Consider the following 26,176-nt stretch of genomic DNA (forward strand, 5'->3'; position numbering starts at 1 on the left):
GCACCTTAACACAACATAAACACAACAGAACAAATACCCAGAATCCCATGCAGCCCTGACTCTTCCGGGCTACATTATACACCCCTGCTACCACCAAACCCCGCCCCCACCTCAACCCTGCTGCCACACACATGACCCCCCCCCTTCTGTGCGTCGGTTGAGGTGGGCAGGGTTTGGTGGTAGCGGGGGTGTATAATGTAGCCCGGAAGAGTTAGGGCTGCATGGGATTCTGGGTATTTGTTCTGTTGTGTTTATGTTGTGTTACGGTGCGGATGTTCTCCTGAAATGTGTTTGCCATTCTTGTTTGATGTGGGTTCAAAGTGTGGTGCATTATTAGTAAGAGTGTTAAAGTTGTTTTATATGGACACCGTCAGTGTAACCTTTGTGGTTGTTGACCAAGTATGCATTGCTGTCACTTACGTGAGCAAGCAGAAGCCCCATACAATGTGTGGTTCGGCCGGCACGCTGGTTGTAGTGGGTGCTCAATGCTGTTCCATTACGGCACGTTCGAGAGAATAGTTGCCCTGGAATTCGTAGTCTGCCGGAAAAATCTGGAGGGTTGACAAGAATGACGCTGTCAAGCGCCATTCATATAATAAAACCCGCGGGCCACATTATCATTCAATTTGCTTTTTAAGGTGCGGGCCGCGTGTCTGAGACCCCTGATTTATACATAGCACAAAGCAAAAAAAATACTTTGTATGCGGTGTTATTTCATTTTAAATTTCAAAAGATTTTTGTGGCTCCCATTGTTTTCTTTAATTTGTGAAACTGGTCAAAATGGCTCTTAGCCTGGTAAAGGTTGCCGACCCCTGACCTAGGTGAACACACCTTTATGTTTTGGCGCCGCCGGTGAGACGTTGAACTTGAACTTCCTCATCTCGCAATGAATAAAAAGCATCTTATTGGCCCACCTGCGTCACTAACTCCCACCCTCTATCATATTGTACACTATTAAAGAACTGTGATTGGAAATATTCTGAACTTGTCCCACCCATTTACCAGACAAAAGTAAGTATGATTGGATTTTGTCTCTGACAACTTTTTGTCTCGTTTTTAATCAAATCAAATCAACTTTATTTATAGAGCACATTTAAATTACTGAGGCCTGAGGGGAGGAGTGTGTGTGTGTGTGTCTGTGTGTGCGTGCAAACTCGCCTAGCCTGACACAGGTGATGGACGGAAAACAGGGAAGTTGATATCATGCAAGTAGGGTTGTTCGGTATACCGGTACTAATAAAGTACTGCTATACTAATTAATTGAAATCAGTATTTTTGTCAGGGGTAACACTAAGCAATGGGTCTCTTAAACTCCGCTTTCGGGTCAGAATGACGAGGCCGCCGATTCGTGACATGCTGGTTGCTTTATTATTAGTTTTGCAGGACACAACCGGATCCGTTCATCACTCTACTGCGCAGTGCATGCGCTCCTTCTCTCTCTCTCTTTACTCGCCCATTCACTCACTGACATCACTCTGCCAACACATTGCCATTCTCGCAAACACACATACTGTATGCTACTCTCATAAGTTAGCCAGCTCCCTTGCTGTGCACATGTAGATACACAGTTGCGCACACAGCTGCTTGGCTTGATGCCAAATATTAGCAGAGTCAAAACTGCCCAATTAGCGTCAACTAATTAAAAGTTAAAGTACCAATGATTGTCACACACACACTAGGTGTGGCGAAATTATTCTCTGCATTTGACCCATCACCCTTGATCACCCCCTGGGAGGTGAGGGGAGCAGTGATCAGCAGCAGCGGCCGCGCCTGGGAATAATTTTTGGTGATTTAACCCCCAATTCCAACCCTGGCAGGATGCCGGTGAAATAACTGAATTTTGTAACAAATTCCAACAATTTGTGTTTTATTTTCAACATAAGTGTGCTTTACCTGCTACTTGGCTTATCTGTGTACATTTATCCATAGTTTTGTTTTTAGTATTTACTGATAATTTTATTTTTCTTAAAGCACACACAGACCAGGAGTGGCAAACATAAATCATGAGGCATTTAATATAATGTCAATCAACTTTTTATTATATTCTAACCTAATCCTTAAATATGGCAGCATATATGTAATATGGAACATTTCAAATTGTTCTTTGAGTGCAATGAGAACAGCCCACTGTGTTTAATGCCTTTTAATTTATATTTTAACCTTCTAAAATTGTTATTTGAGTGCAATAGGAAACATATGTTTATTGTATTGTAAGATGTTATGTTAAAACAAAGCAATATTGACATTTTTCGTAGTTCCCTTTATTTGGAAAAGCATCGATATACATTTTGGTACTGGCACCAAATTATTGGTATCAGGACAACCCTCCATGCAAGTGTTGTAGCGTGTCCCTTTTTTAGCGGATTTCTCCGCTACTGCAAAACATGTTGTCAACTTGTAATATATACGTTTTGTGGGTGTATTAAAATGTACTTTCTCAACTTTAAACATTTGATTTGAGGGTGCAAGACATTTATTGGAGGAGGCTCTGCCCTCTCTTGCCCCTACGTAGAGCAAGCCCCGATTACGTTATGACTTCATTTTAAAAAAACATGGTTGATTGGAATTCCTTTTGTTTTGGTGCTTCCTAAAAAGGAAAATGACTCCAGGATGTGGCTCCAGGTCTCGAGTTTCCCCTCCTGGATGTCCTCAAAGGTTCCACAAGCCCAATCCAGTTCCGACCCCCACAAGTAAACCCATGGCATCCCTAGGTCACCTCACCAAAGGGGCCAGCTGGGAGGAGCTCATCCAGGCTTGTTTGCAGGCCTTTGGTAAGTCTAAGCTCAGTTGTTTTGCTTCTTTACGTGGATGTGTTTCCTTCAAGAAATTGATGTGAATGACAGGGAAACATAACCTCAAATTCCACAACATAATACCATTTTGTTGTCAATGGTTTCATCATTTGGAGGTATCCACTGCAGTCGCAGGAGGTACAGTATTGATGAAATGTACTGCCTGCTCACAGTGGAGGTGTGTGTTTACAAGTGCAAAGCAGGTTGGTTGAGTAGGTTGGCGTTGGATCAATCAAGCCAACATAATTGCCTTCATCAAGTTGTCAAGAGAGCTCTCTGAGTTTTGGTGATTGTGTCTCTGCCAAAAGAAGCTTTCAAATTGCTGTTGCCTGGCTACGCAAGTGGAGCAGTAGGGTAGGTGTTATAATGGACTGGACATAAAAGGACACCCTGGAAGCATTTGGCTCGCAAGAAACACATATGTTTATGATGAAATTAGTGACTGGTTCAAAACCATTGCAGTTGTACACCATGTACCCACATCACAGACGGACCCCCGAGGTCCACATGTTCCAGTGGCTTTTCAAATGCAAGCGTGCACGTAGAGCTTTCTGAAAAACAACCTGATGACTGCTTCAGGCCCAGCTGAGCCCAAAAGGTCAACTCTGCTAACTGTGTCGTTTTCATGGTGACCAGCTTTTGAAAAGCAGGGAGCTAAGGCGTTGGTCAATAGCGACTGACATCACCAACACGCCAAACCCACCCCCACCCCTCTTCATGTTGCTGTGTACCAACCAGATTAGTTTTAATGACAGCTTCCAATTTGTTGTAAACCTCTCACTATAAAACTGGACTAAAAAATGTAAATAATGTAATAATGTAGACTGTCGTTAATGTCATGATCCCCCTGGGGATATATTTCTTGTGTGTGAGGTACTTTTTTATATAATCACCTTATTATTACAGTACATAAATAAAATGAAGTCAAGTTTATTAGGTCAATTTCTAACATTTAAGCAAGACTACTTAGTCTGTGTGATTCTCAATACACAGAAAAAAGGGAACATCACGGGGTTGTGTGTTTTAATAAACCTACCGCAGTGTATATATATATATATATATATATATATATATATATATATATATATATATATATATATATATATATATATATATATAATTTTTTATTTATTAATTTTTTCTATTTATTTTTTTTTTTTTTTGCGTGTGTGTATTTTGTCCCCGGCCTTCTGTCTTCTTTTTTTGATGAAACAAAAATTTAGCTGTTTGGCCACATTGCCCAGCAATATGTTTGGAGGAGAAAAGGTGAGGCCTTTAATCCCAGGAACACCACGCCCACCATCAAACATGGTGGTGGTAGTATTATGCTCTGGGCCTGATTTGCTGCCAATGGAACTGGTGCTTTACAGAGAGTAAATGGGACAATGAAAAAGGAGGATTACATCCAAATTCTTCAGGACAACCTCAAATCATCAGCCCGGAGGTTGGGTCTTGTGCGCAGTTGGGTGTTCCAACAGGACAATGACCCCAAACACACGTCAAAAGTGGTAAAGGAATGGCTAAATCATGCTAGAATTAAGGTTTTAGAATGGCCTTCCCAAAGTCCTGATTTAAATGTGTGGACAATGCTGAAGAAACAAGTCCATGTCAGAAAACCAACACATTTAGCTGAACTGCACCAATTTTGTCAAGAGGAGTGGTCAAAAATTCAACCAGAAGCTTGTGGATGGCTACCAAAAGCGCCTTATTGCAGTGAAACTTGCCAAGGGACATGTAGCCAAATATTAACATTGCTGTTTGTATACTTTTGACCCAGCAGATTTGGTCACATTTTCAGTAGACCCATAATACATTCATAAAAGAACCAAACTTCATGAATGTTTTTTGTGACCAACAAGTATGTGCTCCAATCACTCTATCACAAAAAAATAAGAGTTGTAGAAATGATTGGAAACTCAACACAGCCATAACATTATGTTCTTTACAAGTGTATGTAAACTTTTGACCACAACTGTATATCCCTACTGCTGGGTAGAACAGGGAGTCTCTTGAGTAGATTAAGCACTACTGCCACCGAGCTGCATACTTTTGTATCATTGTAACATGAATACTAGAGTGTAGACAAAAATGAAAAAATGAAAATCTCCCCTGTCGTATGCAGGCTAGCAAGGTTGGCATATCAATTTATTTGCAGTGTATTTTATATTTGTATTGTTTGCATTATATAATATATAATGTATGTTTCATGCTAGAAGATCTAAGGGCCTTTTTTTCAATGCACACATGTTGAAAGTGCAATTTTCAATGTTGATTATGTGCAATTATTAGGGGACAAATAATGACTGAAGGGTATGGCAAGCAGAAAAATCATTGTTTATTTCAGCTGTTTTCCATAGAATACATATTGAAGCTTTATAATGTGTTTTACTCGATTAATCGAACACTATAATCCATAGATTACCCGATTATTAAAATAACAATAATACAATAATAATCTAACGATGAGGTGGCGACTTGTCCAGGGTGTACCCCGCCTTCCGCCCGGATGCAGCTGAGATAGGCTCCAGCACTCCCGCGACCCCGAACGGGATAAGCGGTAGAAAATTGATGGATGGATGGACAATAATAATCTCAGCCCTACATCATACCACAAAATAAAAAAAATGCTGTATATTAGAAATCCTGCAATTTCATGAACCCTGCAAAATCAAAAACAATTGCAAAAGAGATATCCTGCAAATGAAAAAAACACTCAAGCCCCACTGCACTGCATGAGAGAAATTTTGCAAGCTCACGTAAAGAATCTGGAATTTACCAGCCTCCCATGGGAGGCAGACCCTTGGGCTGTTTGTCTTTTAAAGGGGTCATATTATGATATGTTTCCTTCATTTAAAACACTTCCTAGTGGTCTACATAACATGTAATGGTGGTTCTTTGGTCAAAATTTTTACATAAATTATGTTTTACATACCACCTTAAAGCTGCTTTCTGACCATCTCTTCAGGATACAGCGTTTTGTGGGTGGTCTGAATAGTGTGCCAAAGTCCTCCTCCAGGCTAAGCCCCCTTTGACTGCATCTTCACCCCGTCAGCCTTGTTGTAGTTTTTAGATCTTCTATATCGAGTCTACAATCAGATATCAAATTGAACTACTTTGTATTAAAAATGGCAACAGCGGAGTATTTTAGCATGAATGTGCATGCATGAGCCATTCTGCCACACAACAATATGATAGCGAAAAGTAAGGAACTTATTGACTACAACTTTGGACTACAACTGAATAAAGACGATGAATTTGTGCAGAGCCCTTCAGGTAACCCTCTACCAGTTATGGAGCTATTTGCCAAAGTAACTACAGCAAAACACGTCACTAAAGTCTCAAATCCCAAACGGCTTTTTTGGAGCAAGTTTAAAAGAAGGCAAGATTGTTTTATAAATATCCTTACCATGCATCCATGGTTTGATTTCAAATTTTCGGAATTTATCATTCTAAATATTAACAAACAGATACCAACAGGTAAAACAAGTAGTCTTTTTTGCATAATAGGACCCCTTTAAGAGGACAAGGTGCCCATTAATTTCCATTATGTAATCTTGCTTTGAGTTTACTTCTTGCAATTTGCATCAGTTTAGTTATCTCTAAAGTCTGCACACAGAGAAAATGTGGTTATTGGATGGCGTTTAAGTGAACCTTACAAATTGCATCAACTTTTGCATTACAAATGCTGAAAATAATATAAAAAATGTTATTTGTTAACATTCCAATTTAATACATTGTTAATTTCTATGTGTCCAAACTTTAGGGACACTTGCTTGCCTTTAAATCTCGATGCAAACAATGAGTCCTATTTGTAAGTGTTTAAAGGAAGACCCCTCATCCATTGCTAAAAACAAAAGGATCTAATACTGTCAAAACAAGGGAAAACAGCACACAGATTTGGAGCCGCAGCCGCTAAACAATGTTTAAGATAACGTTAAAAGCAGGTGTTGAACAGGGCACACACAGTATCATATACAGTTTCACCTTTTGTAGGCGTATCTCATAATTTTCCAGGCTTCAAAAGATAATCCAACGGGACTTTCCATCTAATATGTATCCTGCACTGGCAGTTTGGTGGCTGGAAACATTGTGAAAACAAGGAGGGGGGAATTGTTTATCTGACAGGGAGACATAACTTCCTGTGTCTCACTCTGTAACGTAAGTGAAACATTAAACAAATGTGCTTTAGTGGCACTGAATTACGGTGTGCTGTGTTGACCAGTCAACATATTGTGGTGTGACTGGTGAGGTCACTGGTATTGATAGGCTTTAGCAGGTAACGGCTGACTGGCACCAACGGAAACACTGCCCAAGCAGGATATGAGGGCCAGAGTACAGCTGGAGAGGCTGGCTGCTTACAGATAACAAAGATTGGAAAATGTGTTGCCATGGTGTCTGAAGTCTTACCGAGGTGATAACGCTTTCAAAGTGTGTCCATGCACCTGATTTCCCTGAACCCTTAAGGGGAACTAGACTTAACTCTGAATGAAGTGCTCGATGTTGAAATATCCATAACACTTTACATTTTGTTGTATTGTCTGTAATCTAGCTCGCTTCCTCTTCTTCATGTAAACACCTCATTTAAGGCATGCTGCAGTGGTTTTTATCAGGAGATAATTGGTCAAGAAATGGTGTGCACGCTCTGAAATTATAGCTCTGCACTGGTTTTGTTTTATTGTGTGTCATATTTTTTATTTTCAAAATGTTTTGTCTCTGTCTCAAGACAGGTAGTCAGGTCACAAAGAGAGGAAGTGATTCTGTATGAAGAGAAGGAAAAGAGGAACAGAAATTGTTGTGGATGCACGCACACGTCAGGAGTCTACTCAGTCGCCAAAGTCTATGTACACTACGACGTCATTTATTAGTGTGTACACTAGTGGTTTTTCATTAAGTTAAAATTATGTCATTGGCACAGCTGAGTAAGTTTCTATAGGGCTCAAAAGGCCACTTGATTTTGCAATGCATTGGTATGGCTTGGTAGACATACTTGTGGGATAAAAGCTTTGTTTACAATTTGAATGTGAGCAACAAACTGGAATAAAATGGATCGTACAAAACAAAAAAAACAAGGGACCGTATAGAGACAAACTGTACCCTATTGCAAAGCCTCGCAACTTGGAAAAAAAATCAAACAATATGGTAGAATAGACTTATATGAGCTATGAGCACATCCGACCCAGCTGACACATGACATTAAAAGAACGTTAGATATGGGTTCTTCATTGGTTGGTTAGAACCAAACCTATAACTGACTTTGGGAGACTGTTCCCTTTTAGTTACGCAGAAACCTAACAAGGTATACTGTTCCTTAAATGTTGAGAGAACAAAACAACTCAAACATTCTCCAGTGGTTGCACGGTTACCTCCACACAACATTGTGTAGTTATTTTTGATTAATGTAATTTAATCTGAGCCTACAAAAACATACTCCTATTCCACATTTGGAACTTGTTAAAGAAAAAAAAACATAACTTTAGGGCAGAATCCTGCATTCAACCCATTGTAAAGATGCTATTTCGATGCAGTAAGACCCATGATGCATTGCGTTTCCACGTCACAGTTTCAATCCCTATAAGGTAGGGATCCCCACGTGCTGTATGTTGGCCTATTTGTTATTTTTCTACCACTTATCCTGTTGGATTGGAGCCAATCCCACCTGCCACCCTGAACAGCAACCCCTCAGATTAATCTGATTAAAAATGTTAATTTACTGTATTTAGGTGATATGTGAGCATACGTACTGTAATTGTGAAATGGAACAAGTGAGAGCAAAAACAAATTACAAAGTGTAGCACAATGTTGAGGATAATGCTTTTGACTCTGTTAGTTATATCGGCATTACCCTTTTCCTCTTTGACTTATCACGGACACCGTTGGAAAAAGATAACCACATGCAAAAAAGCCAAAGAAAACACAAAGAGCACTGTGTTTGTATTTGTGATTGTGAGGGAAGGCATCGAGGGAGATCAGCTGATTATAGGCTTGTCTCATGCTGTTCTTGTTCAGGTCGTGGAAGCGGTTGTTTGACGTTTAGATAATTTTCTCGAATTGTTTAAATGCGGTTTTGTTCGAATTTTAAGTAACTCACAAATAGGTGTCAAATTTTGTCCACTATTTGCTAAGTACTACCCTACCAATGAAATAGTATGACTTTTGGGTACACTCATATTAAATATTTTGTCTTTTTACAATACATTTTATGGAGTTATTATTAAAGCTAACTATTTAGCAGAGGACGCTTTACACAAAACCATGATGTACAGTATAGATGGAAACCAAATGTCCACCTGTGGATGCCACAAGAGTCACATTTAGAGGGATTTGCAATGCATGTTGATGGTATGATTTAACATGGATTATGGATAGCTATTGTGTGCCTCTGCTGCATGCAAATTACTATGCGCTTGTGCAGCAGAACTACTCATAACACCTCTTACACCCAGATGTGATGAATCATACAGTTTCTACCTCAGTTAAACATGAGTCACTTCACAGATGTCGGTTTTATTCTGATGGCATACAGTAACTCTGGTCTTAAGCACAGCATCACTTTATTTTCTTTCCTCCAGATTCGGACGGCTGTGTATGCGAGCGCAGCCACTTGTTGAACATCACCCTGACCATGCATCGTCTCCTAATGTCCTCCAGTGATCTTCTGGATAAACTCACCGCTCTATATCCTTCAGCATCTCGACGGAAAGCCTTCATCGATCGTCGATTCAGACAAATGGCATTTTCAGCCGTGTGCTGCTCCTATTTGGTTGTCAAGAGCAACGGGTAATTCATCCCAGTATACTTTGCTCAAAATCTGCGCTGTCACTAGCTGGCCTGCATAAAATGAGATCAGCATGTTTGGATATGATCCTGCTTACATTATTGTGCAAAACTATTGGGACACCACTAGCATTGCTGCTTTAATGACCTTTTCTACACCAGTGATTTTGACATAGTAAGTAGTCGCAGAGATTATGTATGTATATATATATATATATATATATATATATATATATGTATATATATATATATATAAGTATATATATATATATATATATATATATATATATATATATATATATATATATATATATATATATATGTATATATATATATATATACTGTATATATATATATATACATACACACACACACACACAGGTGTATATATATATATATATATATATATGTATATATATATATATATATATATATATATATATATATATATATATATATATATATATACAGGTGTATATATATATGTTTATATATACAGTATATGTATGTGTGTATATATATATATATATATATACAAAAAAAAAAATATATATATATATACATACACCCACACACAGGTGTATACATACATGTATATACATACAGGCGTATATATATATGTTTATAAATAATCTCTGCGACTACTTACTATGTCAAAATGACTGGTGTAGAAAAGGTCATTAAAGCAGCAATGCTAATGGTGTCCCAATAGTTTTGCACAGTACTGTAAGCAGGATCATATCCAAACATACTGATCCCATTTATATATCCATCCATCCATTTTCTACCGCGTATTCCCTTTGGGGTCGCGGGGGGCGCTGGAGCCTATCTCAGCTACAATCGGGCGGAAGGCTGGGTACACCCTATATATACCCTATATATATATATATATATATATATATATATATATATATATATATATATATATATATATATATATATATATATATATATATATATATGGTATGTATATGTGTGTGTATATACTTTATATATGTATATATATATACCTACTAGATGGTATGATGTTGTTAATCTGGACAAAGATGCAGCTGGAGGCGTTTATGTTTATTCTATCCTCCCAAAACTGTACATGTAAGCCAACCATTCTTTATGACAGGAGTTGTTAACCTTGTCAACCTCAGACCTGTTGACCTAACTTTTCCACTATAAAGGGGCCATGGGCCCACTCTAATACTAACACTGAATTAGTAATGTTACTCTTGATTTAAATCATATTCAATAATGATATCTTAACTACTTACAGTTTACAGCCTTGTTAGCCTTGTGTTAATCACAAAGATTATTATTTATTTAACACATAAACCTTAGGCTTAGGTCAGGCTGATTAGAAACATAAATACTATACAATTATTCTGCATAAGAAGGCACTCAAGTTATTGATGGTAATAACTGTACATACAATTATGCTGTGATAAAAAAATAACAAAACTAAATTAATAATGAATATATTTATAAAATAAAATTCCAATTCAATTAAAGTGCAAATTAAAATACAACGTTGCCACTTTAGTCATAATTTTTTCACTTAAGAAACTTCTCTATAACCTTAGCGCCAGAATTTTTCTATTTGTTTGAGCTAGTCATTACTGCCACAAGTGTTGAAAAAGTGTATAAAAACTGAGTACGGCCTGCGGCCCATACTAACAGAAACATATATTTGTTTTCCTCTGGAGGGCGCTAGCAGCCCAACAATCGGCCCCGGCCCTATGGTTAAGAAATCTGCCCTATGACACCAACTGATGGTATGGCAAAAATGACACGAAACAACAATTATGGACAGACTACTGTACAATATTAGGGAAATGCATCGGACAACTTTATGATCTCAGTCAATCAGCACATAGAAGTTGGTTCAAAGCACCCTACTTATACACACAGGTAACAGACTTTTGGTCAAATATTAATGGAACTCTTTCAAGAAGTAAGCCAATATGATATGTGATGTACAGTATTTTTGGGGCCTTAGAGCTCAGGCTTAGTATTTCCATTTTCTTTACCACGTGTCCTGTTTTGGGTCTCGGGTAACTGGAGTCTATCCTAGTTGACTTTGCAGTGAGTATGGTCACACTCACATTTAGACATGTAAAAGGGGTAGGATTAGATTAGCTCTGCTTCTGTCTAATACTTTTCAGACATGTTGTGCAAGTGTAAACGTTCGTACTGTACTTCTATGTAAGTATGCATTGTGACTGAGCATGTCATGTCACTGATTACAAGCATTGCATTCACACATAATCACACACACACACACACACACACACACACACACACACACACACACACACACACACACACACACACACACATTCACCCAAGTGCTGATCATGTGACCGGTGTGTTACATAAGGATTCAAAAAGCACCAAAATACTTAATCATTGTTTGTTTATTGTTTATTTATTGATTGTCATTAGGTATTTGGGCATATGTGTAGAAGAAATTGTTTATTTATTTATTCATAGAGCAGTCAAATAAATATTGACGATCATTGGGAGTGACTTGAGGAGCAAATGGGGAGCCCTTTCAGGTCTGTTGTAAGCAGAGGTGGGACCAAGTCATTGCTTTGCAAGTCACAAGTAAGTCTCAAGTCTTTACCCTCAAGTCTCGAGTCAAGTCCCGAGTCAAGACAGGGCAAGTCCGAGTCAAGTCCAAAGTCAAGACTGGAAAGTCTCAAGTCAAGTCCCAAGTCCTGCATTTTGAGTTTCGAGTCCTTTCAAGTCATTTAACCACAGACTAATATATTTACACAGATTGTGTATGCTTTTAAAACGCTGTATTTATTTATTAAAACAAGTGCATTTGAAATTGCAGGGAAAAAGATAGTGCTGACATTGCACTTCAAAATAGCACTATTAACCAGTCATTTTAAACATGTAACTCATTCTTTTACAGAATAAACACATTTGAAAAAAAACAAGTGCAACTGTACTTATTTGCACAAAAGTGTTAACATTGTATTTCCATGGCATATTGCATTGTAACTAGTTCCACAGCAGTTTCTATCCTGTTCTTACCTTATCTCATTGATCTCATCTCATACTGTATGTGTGTTGATGTGTGCGTACACATGAAAAACATAACAAATATATGAACATAACAATGAACAGAGTTGTACTTGTTAGATGTCAGGACCCTATGCAATATGTACACATATTCTTAATATAGTATACATTTTAACTGACCTTTATTTGACTGTTTGTCTTTTTGTAGGTGGCTAAAATACGCGGTGCTGCTGACTGCCGTCTAACGTTACGTTACTGTGTGTGATACATTGACTAACGTAATGTTACTGTGTGTGATACATTGACTAACGTAATATTACTGTGTGTGATACATTGACTAACGTTACGTTACTGTGTGTGATACATTGACTAACGTAACGTTACTGTGTGTGATACATTGACTAACGTTACGTTACTGTGTGTGATACATTGACTAACGTAATGTTACTGTGTGTGATACATTGACTAACGTAATGTTACTGTGTGTGATACATTGACTAACGTTACGTTACTGTGTGTGATACATTGACTAACGTAACGTTATGTATAGGTACCTCATGAAACCCTGCTTAAAAAAAAATCACTTGACAAAAAGTATGAATAAGGTAGCAAACTGCAGTGGACGCAACATATTGCCGTGTTTGCAATGACGTTATAACCATAGACATCTTATAAGTAGACGCAGCATTGGTTGCTGTGACGTGAGCAATTTGGCCGCCATCTTGAAGTGCTGATGAGGAGCCGGCGAGCAGCCGAAACTGACAGATGACAGGTAGAAAACAAAGATGGTGGGGTTCAGCGTTTTCCTGCTCAAATGAGCGGACTGTTGAAAATAGGAATCGGGGGATTACTTTTCACAAGTGAGATTTAACATTAACGTACTATTGGTTGTATTTTATGAAAATAATATTACCACAGAGTTGAGAAGGATCAAAGATCTTCAATATTTGTATGTGAAAATCACAAAGAAATATTCTGGGGGAGGATGACGCCCCTATAGGGGTTTGGTTTACAAACTTTCAGCCCCACCTAAAACAAAATTCACCAGCCACTACTGATTATGATGCATTCTCATTTTAGGCAAAGTATAAGACAATACTTTCTTAACAGTATAATTGTAACCAGGAATCAGTCTTCAAGTAACAATATTCAAATACTAACATTGTTGGGTTAAACAGAATTTGGTTTTATTCTGAATCCAGTGAAACAGATTGGTGGTTTTAGCTGATATGAAGACTTTCAGGTGTTTATATATGTTTAAGTATTTGGCAGACGCTTTTATCCAAAGCGACTTACATAAAATAATACATATAAAACAATCACTGCAAACATTATCATTTAAGGGAAGAATGTAATAGAAAATATCAATACAAAGTGTCAAGACAGAATAAACTCTCTGCTGCTGCAGCAACAGAGATACAGTCTATAGGTCCCTAAGATATATAGATATCTAATGTATTCATACATTGTTTATGTAGGATACATGCATATATATATATAACCTAATCATATTGTTTCTTCAATTTAAAAATAGCTTACCGTTTTTTTCCCCCTTCTCTGGGATTATATTCCCAGTTTTGATCTCGGACGTCTGGTCACTTATAGTGTATAAGAATATTATATTACTGTTAAGCAAACTATGAATAATAAAACACGCCAAAACATGTGTCTGTTATCATAGCTACACGTATGACAAAAAGGGGGTGAAAATCAGTGGTATTCAGTGAGGTAAAATGAATTAAATGCGCTGACAGTTCATTGCTCCTGCCAAATTAATTGCACTGAGTGGAGCGGATCACCACTCCAAGATGGCGGCCACGCGCCTCGTCTGCGCCAGTAGGCAGTAGCGCTCTATGCTGCGTCTACTTATAAGATGTCTATGGTTATAACGTTAGCAGTGAGTTTGCAGCCTCACTGATTTAACTACACAGCAAATAAAAGTCACGTTACTTAGCCAATAAACGTTATCTTACATTCAAAACTTACCCTTCTTTGTGCAACTTCAAATGTCGAACGAAGTTGGAAATAGTTGCGTCTCCGTCTGTAATATTCGAACTGCGTGATTTGCATACGGCAATTCGTTTTTTGTTGACCAAGTCGTAGTTTTTATACCCGAACGAAACCAACTTTAACATAATTGTTTATCACTGGCACGTAGTTGGACAACTCTTGTTCATTGGTTGTCCTGCAATTTGATTGCATGAATGCTGCGTGATGAAAACAACGTAAATCTAATTTGATTGGCTGTTGTACTGACAGCACACCAGCTGACAGGAACAACACGCTGATAGACAGACGAAGAAAATGAAAAATACGGAGCGCTCCCAAATAACTTTTTAAGCTTTGGATTTTGTGGAAAGTGGCAAGTCATGTCAAGTCATGTCAAGTCAAAAGGCTCAAGTCCAAGTGAAGTCACAAGTCATTGATGTTAAAGTCTAAGTCGAGTTGCAAGTCTCTTTACATTTTGTCAAGTCGAGTCTAAAGTCATCAAATTCATGACTCGAGTCCAAGTCATGTGACTCGAGTCCACACCTCTGGTTGTAAGTATCCACAGGTTAAAATGAAGGTAATGTGAGCTGTGGCCTTTTGATTGCTGTCTGGAGTCTAGCCCAGTTACCATGCATTAAGGCAGTGCTTCTAAATTATTTTCTGTTACGCCCCGCCAGGACGAAAAAAATATTTTGCTCCCCCCCACCTCCTCTCTGAGCTGCCACCTTACCGTGGTAGAGGAGTGTGCGTGTCCCAATGATCCTAGGAGCTATGTTGTCCGGGGGTTTTATGCCCCCTGGTAGGGTATCCCAAGACAAACTGGTCCTAGGTGAGGGATCAGACAAAGAGCAGCTCGAAGACCTCCATGAAGAATAAAAACAAAGGACCCAGATTTCCCTCGCCCAGACGCAGGTCACCGGGGCCCCCCTCCGGAGCCAGGCCCGGAGGTGGGGCACGATGGCGAGCGCCTGGTGGCCGGGCCTGTCCCCATGGGGCCCGGCCGGGCACAGCCCAAAGAGGCAACGTGGGTCCCCCCTCCAATGGGCTCACCACCCATAGCAGGGGCCATAGAGGTCGGGTGCAGTGTGAGCTGGGCGGCAGCCGAAGACAGGGCACTTGGCGGTCCGATCCTCGGCTACAGAAGCTAGCTCTTGGGACGAGGAACGTCACCTAGCTCGCTGGGGGGGAAGGAGCCTGAGCTAGTGCGCTAGGTTGAGAAATTCCGGCTAGATATAGTCGGACTCACTTCGACGCATAGCAAGGGCTCTGGAACCAGTTCTCTCGAGAGGGGCTGGACTCTCTTCCACTCTGGCGTTGCCAGCAGTGAGAGGCAACGGGCTGGGGTGGAAATTATTGTTGTCCCCCGGCTCAGAGCCTGCACATTGGAGTTCATCCCGGTGGACGAGAGGGTAGCTTCCCCCCGCCTTCGGGTAGGTGGACGGGTCCTGACTGTGGTTTGCGCTTACGCGCCAAACGGCAGCTCAGAGTACCCACCCTTTTTGGATTCACTCGAGGGAGTACTTGAGAGTGCTCCCCCGGGTGATTCCCTCGTTCTACTGGGGGACTTCAGCGCTCATGTTGGCAGCGACAGTAAAACCTGGAGAGGCGTGATTGGGAAGAATGGCCGCCCGGATCTGAACCCGAGTGGTGTTTTGTTATTGGACTTTTGTGCCCGTCACAGATTGTCCATAACGAACACCATGTTCAAACATAAGGGTGTCCATATGTGCACTTGGCACCAGGACACCCTAGGCCGCAGTTCCATGATCGACTTTGTAGTTGTGTCATCGGATTTGTGGCCTCATGTTTTGGACACTCGGGTGAAGAAAGGGGCGGAGCTTTCTACCGATCACCACCTGTTGGTGAGTTGGCTGCGATGGTGGGGGATGGATGCCGGACAGACCTGGCAGGCCCAAACGCATTGTGAGGGTTTGCTGGGAACGTCTGGCAGAGTCTCCTGTCAGAGAGAGTTTCAATTCCCACCTCCGGAAGAACTTTGAACATGTCACGAGGGAGGTGGTGGACATTGAGTCCGAGTGGACCATGTTCCGCACCTCTATTGTCGAGGCAGCTGATTGGAGCTGTGGCAGCAAGGTAGTTGGTGCCTGTCGTGGCGGAACCCGTTGGTGGACACCGGCGGTGAGGGATGCCATCAAGCTGAAGAAGGAGTCCTATCGGGTTCTTTTGGCTCATGGGACTCCTGAGGCAGCGGACAGGTACCGACAGGCCAAGCGGTGTGCGGCTTCAGCGGTTGCGGAGGCAAAAACTCGGACAAGGGAGGAGTTCGGGGAAGCCATGGAAAACGACTTCCGGACGGCTTCGAAGCGATTCTGGACCACCATCCGCCGCCTCAGGAAGGGGAAGCAGTGCACTATCAACACCGGGTATGGTGAGGATGGTGTTCTGCTGACCTCGACTGCAGATGTTGTGGATCGGTGGAGAGAATACTTCGAAGACTTCCTCAATCCCACCAACACGTCTTCCTATGAGGGAGCAGTGCCTGGGGAGTCTGTGGTGGGCTGAGGTAGTTAAAAAGCTCCTTGGTGGCAAGACCCCGGGGGTGGTTGAGTTCCGCTCGGAGTTCCTTAAGGCTCTGGATGCTGTGGGGCTGTCTTGGTTGACAAGACTCTGCAGCATCGCGTGGACATCGGGGGCGGTACCTATGGATTGGCAGACCGGGGTGGTGGTTCCTCTCTTTAAGTAGGGGAACCGGAGGGTGTGTTCTAACTATCGTGGGATCACACTCCTCAGCCTTTCCGGTAAGGTCTATTCAGGTGTACTGGAGAGGAGGCTACGCCGGATATTCAAACCTCCAATTCAGGAGGAACAGTGTGGTTTTCGTCCTGGTCGTGGAACTGTGGACCAGCTCGATACTCTCGGCAGGGTCCTTGAGGGTGCATGGGAGTTTGCCCAACCAGTCTACATGTGCTTTGTGGACTTGGAGAAGGCATTCGACCGTGTCCCTCGGGAAGTCCTGTGGGGAGTGCTCAGAGAGTATGGGGTATCGGACTGTCTGATTTTGGCGGTCCGCTCCCTGTATTATCAGTGTCAGAGCTTGGTCCGCATTGCCGGCAGTACGTCGGACACGTTTCCAGTGAGGGTTGGACTCCGCCAAGGCTGCCCTTTGTCACCGATTCTGTTCATAACTTTTATGGACAGGATTTCTAGGCGCAGTCAAGGCGTTGAGGGGATCCGGTTTGGTGGCTGCAGGATTAGATCTCTGCTTTTTGCAGTTGATGTGGTCCTGATGGCTTCATCTGGCCAGGATCTTCAGCTCTCACTGGATCAGTTCGCAGCCGAGTGTGAAGCGACTGGGATGAGAATCAGCACCTCCAAGTCTGAGTCCATGGTTCTCGCCCGGAAAAGTGCCATCTCCGGGTTGCGGAGGAGACCCTGCCCCAAGTGGAGGAGTTCAAGTACCTCGGAGTCTTGTTCATGAGTGAGGGAAGAGTGGATCGTGAGATCGACAGGTGGATCGGTGCGGCGTCTTCAGTAATGCGGACGCTGTATCGATCCGTTGTGGTGAAGAAGGAGCTGAGCCGGAAGGCAAAGCTCTCAATTTACCGGTCGATCTACGTTCCCATCCTCACCTATGGTCATGAGCTTTGGGTTATGACCGAAAGGACAAGATCACGGGTACAAGCGGCCGAAATGAGTTTCCTCCGCCGGGTGGCAGGGCTCTCCCTTAGAGATATAGAGATATGGTGAAAAGCTCTGTCATCCGAGGGGAGCTCAAAGTAAAGCCGCTGCTCCTCCACATCGAGAGGAGCCAGATGAGGTGGTTCGGGCATCTGGTCAGGATGCCACCCGATGGCCTCCCTAGGGAGGTGTTTAGGGCACGTTCGACCGGTAGGAGGCCACGGGGAAGACCCAGGACACGTTGGGAAGACTATGTCTCCCGGCTGGCCTGGGAACGCCTCGGGATCCTCCGGGAAGAGCTGGACGAAGTGGCTGGGGAAAGGGAAGTCTGGGCTTCCCTGCTTAGGCTGCTGCCCCCGCGACCCAACCTCAAATAAGCGGAAGAAGATGGATGGAATCGATGGATGGGCTCCCCCCCACTCTCCACCGTGACTATAAATAGTATAATTTGTCTATAAAATTGTTGTAACTCTACCTTCGCGTAACATTGTAAGTTTATTAATATTAAAAGAAACAACACACCGGCCTTTCATCATCTCTCACCGTGGTCACAATGAAGCCAAGTGCTACATACGCTTCGTCATATTCTGGTACGGGAAAAAAAGCATGTTACTCCCAGGGCGGCCCGCCCCACTTTTTGAGAAAGACTACATTAAGGTAACAATGGTCTGTAATTCTTTTGATAATTGAATGGACTCTAACCGAACAGTGAGTTAATGCGGAGCTCAGTTCCGTACTTCTTTAATTGTTTACAGTATTGTAAATCTGTTTTTGACATTGTATTTTTATTTAAAGCTTAACCCATCTTTGCTGTTTTTGTACTGGTACAACAAACACCCCCTTAGCACAGACATGCCACATGCATTTAGCAGTGGTGTGTCTGAGGAGAGCGATCAGGAATACCCAGAAGTTACCTGAGGCTTCCTCGACTGGTGTGCACGTAATTAGCTGCACCTTAACACCAGTAAAACAAAAGAGGTTGTGATTGATTTCCGGCGGTCAGCTCCACCACCCACACCTGTTAACATCCAGGGATCAAATATAGAAATCGTGGACTCATTTAGATATCTGGGTGTTCACCTTAGCAAGAGACTGGACTGGACTCACAAATTTAAACGATGTGTTCACAAATGTTTGTCTGATCTTGAATGGAATTGTGCTGAAAATCTTAATTTCCCCTCGGGGATTAATAAATTATTTCTTATTCTGATTCTGATTCTGAAGGGTCAAAATCGCCTACACCTCTTGAGGAGACAGAGGTCCTTTAGAGTGGGCAGTTCACAGCTGCGCACTTCTTTCGACATTGTGGTGGCTTCTGCTGTGTTCTATGCTGTCGTTTACTGGGGTGGGGGCAGCACAGTCAGACACAGGAACAGACTTAATAAACTGATTATGAGAGCTGACTCCGTCCTAGGCTGCCCACTAGACAGCATTGAGGAGATAGTCAACAGAAGAATGCTGACCAAGTTGACATCCATAATGTCCAATCCCTCTCACCCCATACACGGCACTGTAGAGACCCTGAGTAGCACCTTCAGCATTAGACTGTTACATCCACAGTGCAAGAAGGAGTACTAACATTAAAACTCATTCAAATTTACAATGCACTGATGTGATTACTGTAATCTTTTTTTTTGGTGTGCAATATGGATGTTAAGGTTTTTTGTTTTATTTGATTATTTATCTATACATACTAGTGCACAATATTGTAATATTCCCAGGAACGTAGGCTCATAGACTTATTCGTTTGTCTTGTCTTTATTAGATAAGATGCAATGTAACCACACAACAGCTCCAATGTGCGTCTTCCCTCTTTCCCGGCAAAACTCGAACTAACACTTCCTGTCAACAACGTCACTTCCCTAACTTCCCCGGAAGTCCCGCCCCCCAGCCAAAGCCATTGGCTAACACCCCGTAGCCAGCCGCTACATCATGTAGTATTTATTAATTTATTTTATTTTTTTAATAGAGATGTCCGATAATGGCTTTTTTGCCGATATCCGATATTCCGATATTGTCCAACTCTTAATTACCGATTTTGATGTCAACCGATACCGATAAATGCAGTCGTGGAATTAACAAATTATTATGCCTAATATTGTTGTGATGCCCCAATGTAACTTTACCATGAATTGATTAACGTGGACCCCGACTTAAACAAGTTGTAAAACTTATATGGGTGTTACCATTTAGTGGTCAATTGTACGGCATATGTACTGTACTGTGCAATCTACTAATACAAGTTTCAATCAATCAGAATCAGAATCAGCTTTATTGTCATTACGCAAGGTAACGAGATTGAGGCCATTCCATACAGTCCGATGTGTGCATGCTAGAAAAACAATGTGCAAATATATAAACATTTTAAAAATGTAGAAGTGCAATGAATATGGTGTGAAATGAATATATACATGAAAAAAAAACAAAAAAAAACAGGGTGGTTGGTGGAATGGGTTATTGCACCGAAGAGAAGGCAGTTATGAGGGACAATCAAAATCAAGGTTTTCCAAAATAAGAGAACAACTTCAACTCCAGTTATGGAAAAAAAGTGCCAACATGGCACTGCCATATTTATTATTCAAGTGCATTATTTTTTTTAACATGCCTCAAAACAGCAGCTTGGAATTTGGGACATGCTTTCTCTGAGATAATCCTAATACCCACTACAACTATGGGAAATACTATACTTTGACTTTCACAAAGTGCATTATTATTATTATTTTTTAACATGCCTCAAAACAGCAGCTTGGAATTTGGGACATGCTTTCTCTGAGATAATCCTAATATCCACTACAACTATGGGAAATACTATACTTTGACTTTCACAAAGTGCATTATTTTTTTTTTTTTTTAAACATGCCTCAAAACAACAGCTACAAAAACAATGACGGCACACAGCTTCAGTCCAGAGTATACTAGGGCATACTTGCCAACCTTGAGACCTCCGAATTTGGGAGATGGGGGGGCGGAGTTTGGTAGTAGCAGTGGTGTATATTGTAGCGTCCCGGAAGAGTTAATGCTGCAAGGGGTTTTGGGTATTTGTTCTGGTGTGTTTATGTTGTGTTATGGTGCGGATGTTCACCTGAAATGTGTTTGTCATTCTTGTTTGGTGTGGGTTCACAGTGTGGCGCATATTTGTAACAGTGTTAAAGTTGTTTATACGGCCACCCTTAGTATAACCTGTATGACTGTTGACCAAGTATGATTGCATTCACTCATCTGTGTGTAAAAGCTGCATATATTATGTGACTGGGCACGCTGTTTGTATGGAGGAAAAGCGAACGTGACGACAGGTTGTCGAGGACGCCAAAGGTGGTGCCTTTAAGGCACGCCCCCAATAAAGTTGTCCGGGTGGAAATCGGGAGAATGGTTGCCCCAGAAGATTTTCGGGAGGGGCACTGAAATTCGGGAGTCTCCCAGGAAAATCGGGAGGTTGAAACCGATACCGATATTTTAAAGCATTTATCGGCCGATAATATCGGCCTGCCGATATTATCGGCCAACATTTCTAGTTTTTAATTATGTTTTACTTCTGTTATTGTATGTGAAAACCTGCAGTGCAACAACATGATATCCCCACTGTGGGATAAATACAAGTCTATCCTATCCTATAGCATGGCTACTGTGTTGATCCACTCATTCTGCACATTTGTTTGTTTGACATTTTCCATGATACAGGAAGTAGCCTGCAAATACAAATATGGCGCTCACTTTTGTTAACAGATCCAGTACTGTACAGTATTGTCTATTTTTGTTTAGCTTCTCTGTGTCAACGTCTCTTACTTCTGTGGTCCTTGGAACTCATGCGTTCAAAAAGCCTGAGTCTGTTATCATTGTGTTGTTTGGTCTGCTTGAGACTCTGTCATTTCCCCTAGTGCAAACAATGCACGCCTTTTGTGACATTGCGTCTTGCGACCGGAGTGGTGGGCTTTCAATCTTGGCTTCCATTCAGGAAACAGCGGTGGCGTCACAAAGCCTCTCAGAGGAGTGCACTGGCTTTGCGAGCAGCCTTGGGGTTTCAGATGTTAATTACCTCTGTTCTTTTCACACACATACACACACACACCCACACACACAAGTCCTCTTCAACTATACTGTATGTAAACACATTTGCTGCTTAAAGAGGCTCCTGCTCGTACAAACCCACGTCAGAGCACACATTACCTTACCCACTCTGCTATTTTTAACCCATTCAGAACTCATTCAGAGCTGACGGACCCAAAAGGATATGTTAAATTGATTCCCAGTGGCCAGAGAGGAGACACAGGGGCCATTTGCAATGTTCATTAACACAGTCTGGTCCTGGGATTGCGTGGGTGCGTCTTCTGCTCCCATGACGCAATTAGCCATTTTATGTGCATCACTTTAAGCTGATTTCTGCCAAAATAGGGCCATGGTGTAAGTCCATTTATTTATGAGGGCAAGCTCTCAGATCACACCTTGGCTTGATTTGGTCAGAATGTGCAAAATAGCTTCATGATTGATAAGCTTTTACTTGGCCAAAAATGCTAAAGACAGAAATTATCCAAGGCTACTGTATATTGCTGGTGCATACATCATAACACATCATAGCTATTTCAACATACTTACAAATAAAATCAGCTAATAAAAGCACACAGAACAAATACAGCAATAATGCATAACATTGAAAAAAAGCTAAAATATTGAATCAAATAAAAACACAAATATTGGTCTTTGAATTTATGTTCGAGGCTTTCTATAAGCCTAATGCATTACTGATTGCATAATGCTGTCAGGCTACTACTGTCATGTCTGTGTGATCATGTTTTGTTTTAGTCATGTTCGGTGTTGTTTTTGGACTTTTTGTGCACTTTTGTGTGTTTTGTCACCATAGCAACCATTAGTTTTCACCTGTCACGTCACGCACCTGTTTCACGTTTTGAGTCCCGCACCTGTTTTCACTAATCATGTTACTATTATTTAAGCTTCGAGTTGCCAGGCTGTCTTTCTGGCAATATCACACTCTCCACACACCCTTATGACCCTTGCTGCTCTTTTTCATGCCGTTTTCTCGTCCAAGTAAGTTTTCTTTATTCATGCCATAGTTTGCAAGTTTTGTTTCATTGTTCATAGTTTCTGCCTTTGTGCAAGTTTTGTTTCATTGTTCATAGTTTCTGCCTTTGTGCAAGTTTTGTGTTTATAGTCAAGTTTTGTACTTCCGCCCTTGTGCGCGCCTTTTGTTTATTCTTTTTTTTGAGTGATAAAATTAAATATGTATTCACCTGCACGTCATGTCTGGTCCAAATCATTTGCACCTCGGGAGAACAAACCACGCCATAGTCCAAGTCTTGACAACTACAATATTGGACCAATATTAAGAACAATATTGTTTGTTTTATGAACTTAAAAGGCTCCACCGCTGCTCTTCTTTTTTAAATGTAAATGCAGTAGTTGACTATTGTTATTCATGAGCATATTTATAAGCACAGTATTGTTTGTTTGTTTTCTGGGAGGCTATATGCCACTGCTGTTATTTTTGGAAAGTACAATTATCTATAGGTACTGCGATTTAAATTCTGTGCAAAAAGATGTTGAAGCACAGTGATCTTGAATACTTGACAGTTTGATAAATTTTTCAATAAAGTAGTGAATTTAACAGCACATGAGTTGCAGTACATTAAAATGCAGTTTGAAATTGAGGTTATGCAACATAACAGTGTGTTACTGCCAGCACAAAACGAGTGTAACTTTAAGTCCTCATTCGACTAGACACAAGGCACACACGACATGGTGGCGTAGTAAGTGAGTAGCAGAGACAAGATTGTGAGGTGCATTCACAGGTTGTTACACTATTGTTATCAATATTATTGTTTGCCCACTGAAAATGGTTCCGCGACTCAGTTTTGGGTCAGATCACTGGTCTTTATGTAGCAACTACAGTAGAAGACATTTGTGATGTCAGCTATAAAAGTGTTGTTGTTATTTTTTTTAGAAAAATATACCAACTTCCATCCATCCATTTTACATTATTAAGGATTGACATCGTCAAAAGTAACTTGATTGCAAATATAACTAAAAAACTTACTTCTTAAAGGCAAAGAGGAATGCCCGTCTGTAACACAACATGTCCAAAAAGTATTAGACAGAAGCAGAGCTAACACTACACTTCCAAATACTTTGTTTTAACATGATTGCTCGTGTATTCTATAACTTTTTGGCAATGCTACTAAATAAAAACACATTAGTGAGTATGCTTGATTCTCTTACTTACACAATTGTGTGCATTTAGTTGATAATAATCAGCAACAGTTTTGTACATGTTGTTTTTGTCTGTATTCTGCAGTACAATGATTCACTGCTCACCAGTTTAGTTTCATGCAGTTCAGCCTCCTACATCACCAAATGCCACTTTGATCCGCCTTGTAGTTTTGCTTGTCAGTTGCTTACTATTCATGTGTGGTGTAGATTTATGCAATCAACCATATTTAACACGCTTTCTTAACAAACGTCTGTTGTCATCATTCAGTAGCCTTTCTTCCTTAACGAGAGTTTACATTTAAAACGGCCATGGACAACGAGCAGCCAGAAGAGTGCCAAAGGATATGCTACCTCATCAGGCTTGTTTATTTTTTAAGTCTTCTGTTTGCATTTGTTTTGTATCTATAACACTACTGTACATCATCTCTGACCTCCATACAGGCATTGGATTCAGGAATTCTGGATGATGTTCAGGTTGCACCACAGCTTGTCAGACAGCTTGGACCAACTCCGGGATCTGATCATGGAGCATGGACAGGAGCATCTTTGCTCTCTTCTAGAGACCAAATGGATGTAAGTGTTACTGTGGGACCAACTGTTAACTGAGAGGTCTGAACACGACACGACTCACAGATCTGTCAGGACAAAACAACAATCTGTCACGATTGCAAAAAACATAGATGGAAAGTGAAAATGGCAGGTTGCAAGTGTAAAATCAATATAAATAATATGTTGTGTTTTTGTGTAGGATTGTATCCCTAAGGCCTTACAACACAAATATAGTTCCTAATCAGATTTAGGTCTGAGCTTTGGCAAAGCCAATCAAAATCTTCAATGTAGGCTTGTGATCTTTTCCTTCCTTTGTTTTATTGATTTTGATGATTGCTTGGATTCAATGTTGCTAAAAGGTGAATTTCCACATCAAACGAGCAGAGGATTGTGGGACCAAACGGAACTGTTCTGAAGTCTTTCCACCTTGACTAAATCCATGTTAAGTTGAAAAACAAGCCCAAAGCATTTACCAAGGTTGATTCAAGGCAAATGGACTTATTTATGTTTGTTAAAAACGTTTTACAAACCCCGTTTCCATATGAGTTGGGAAATTGTGTTAGATGTAAATATAAACAGAATACAATGATTTGCAAATCATTTTCAACCCATATTCAGTTGAATGCACTACAAAGACAAGATATTTGATGTTCAAACTCATAAACTTTATTTTTTTTTTGCAAATAATAATTAACTTAGAATTTCATGGCTGCAACACGTGCCAAAGTAGTTGTGAAAGGGCATGTTCACCACTGTGTTACATCACCTTTTCTTTTAACAACACTCAATAAACGAATGGGAACTGAGGAAACTAATTGTTGAAGCTTTGAAAGTGGAATTCTTTCCCATTCTTGTTTTATGTAGAGCTTCAGTCGTTCAACAGTTGTTGTATTTTACGCTTCATATTGCGCCACACATTTTCGATGGGAGACAGGTCTGGACTGCAGGCGAGCCAGGAAAGTACCCGCACTCTTTTTTTTTACAAAGCCACGCTGTTGTAACACGTGTTGAATGTGGCTTAGCATTATCTTGCTGAAATAAGCAGGGGTGTCCATGAAAAAGACGGCGCTTAGATGGCAGCATGTGTTGTTCTAAAACCTGTATGTACTTTTCAGCATTAATGGTGCCTTCACAGATGTGTAAGTTACCCATGTCTTGGGCACTAATGCACCCCCATATCATCATAGATG

The 26,176-nt window shown here is 40.9% G+C and overlaps 1 protein-coding gene across 2 annotated transcripts in view; it reads left to right on the forward strand.

Annotated features, from left to right (window-relative positions):
- The window catches only part of LOC133611817 (RAS guanyl-releasing protein 1-like), a 79,444-nt gene that overhangs the window by 10,832 nt on the left and 42,436 nt on the right, over positions 1 to 26,176 (forward strand). For both annotated transcript variants that reach the window (XM_061968963.1, XM_061968964.2), the window contains exons 2-5: positions 2,596 to 2,771; positions 9,362 to 9,467; positions 24,734 to 24,796; positions 24,879 to 25,010. In XM_061968963.1, coding sequence (XP_061824947.1) covers positions 2,596 to 2,771; positions 9,362 to 9,467; positions 24,734 to 24,796; positions 24,879 to 25,010 — 477 coding nt within the window. The remainder of the gene's footprint in view (positions 1 to 2,595; positions 2,772 to 9,361; positions 9,468 to 24,733; positions 24,797 to 24,878; positions 25,011 to 26,176) is intronic.

Source organism: Nerophis lumbriciformis, linkage group LG08, assembly GCF_033978685.3.
Source record: "Nerophis lumbriciformis linkage group LG08, RoL_Nlum_v2.1, whole genome shotgun sequence".
Taxonomy (NCBI): domain Eukaryota; kingdom Metazoa; phylum Chordata; class Actinopteri; order Syngnathiformes; family Syngnathidae; genus Nerophis; species Nerophis lumbriciformis.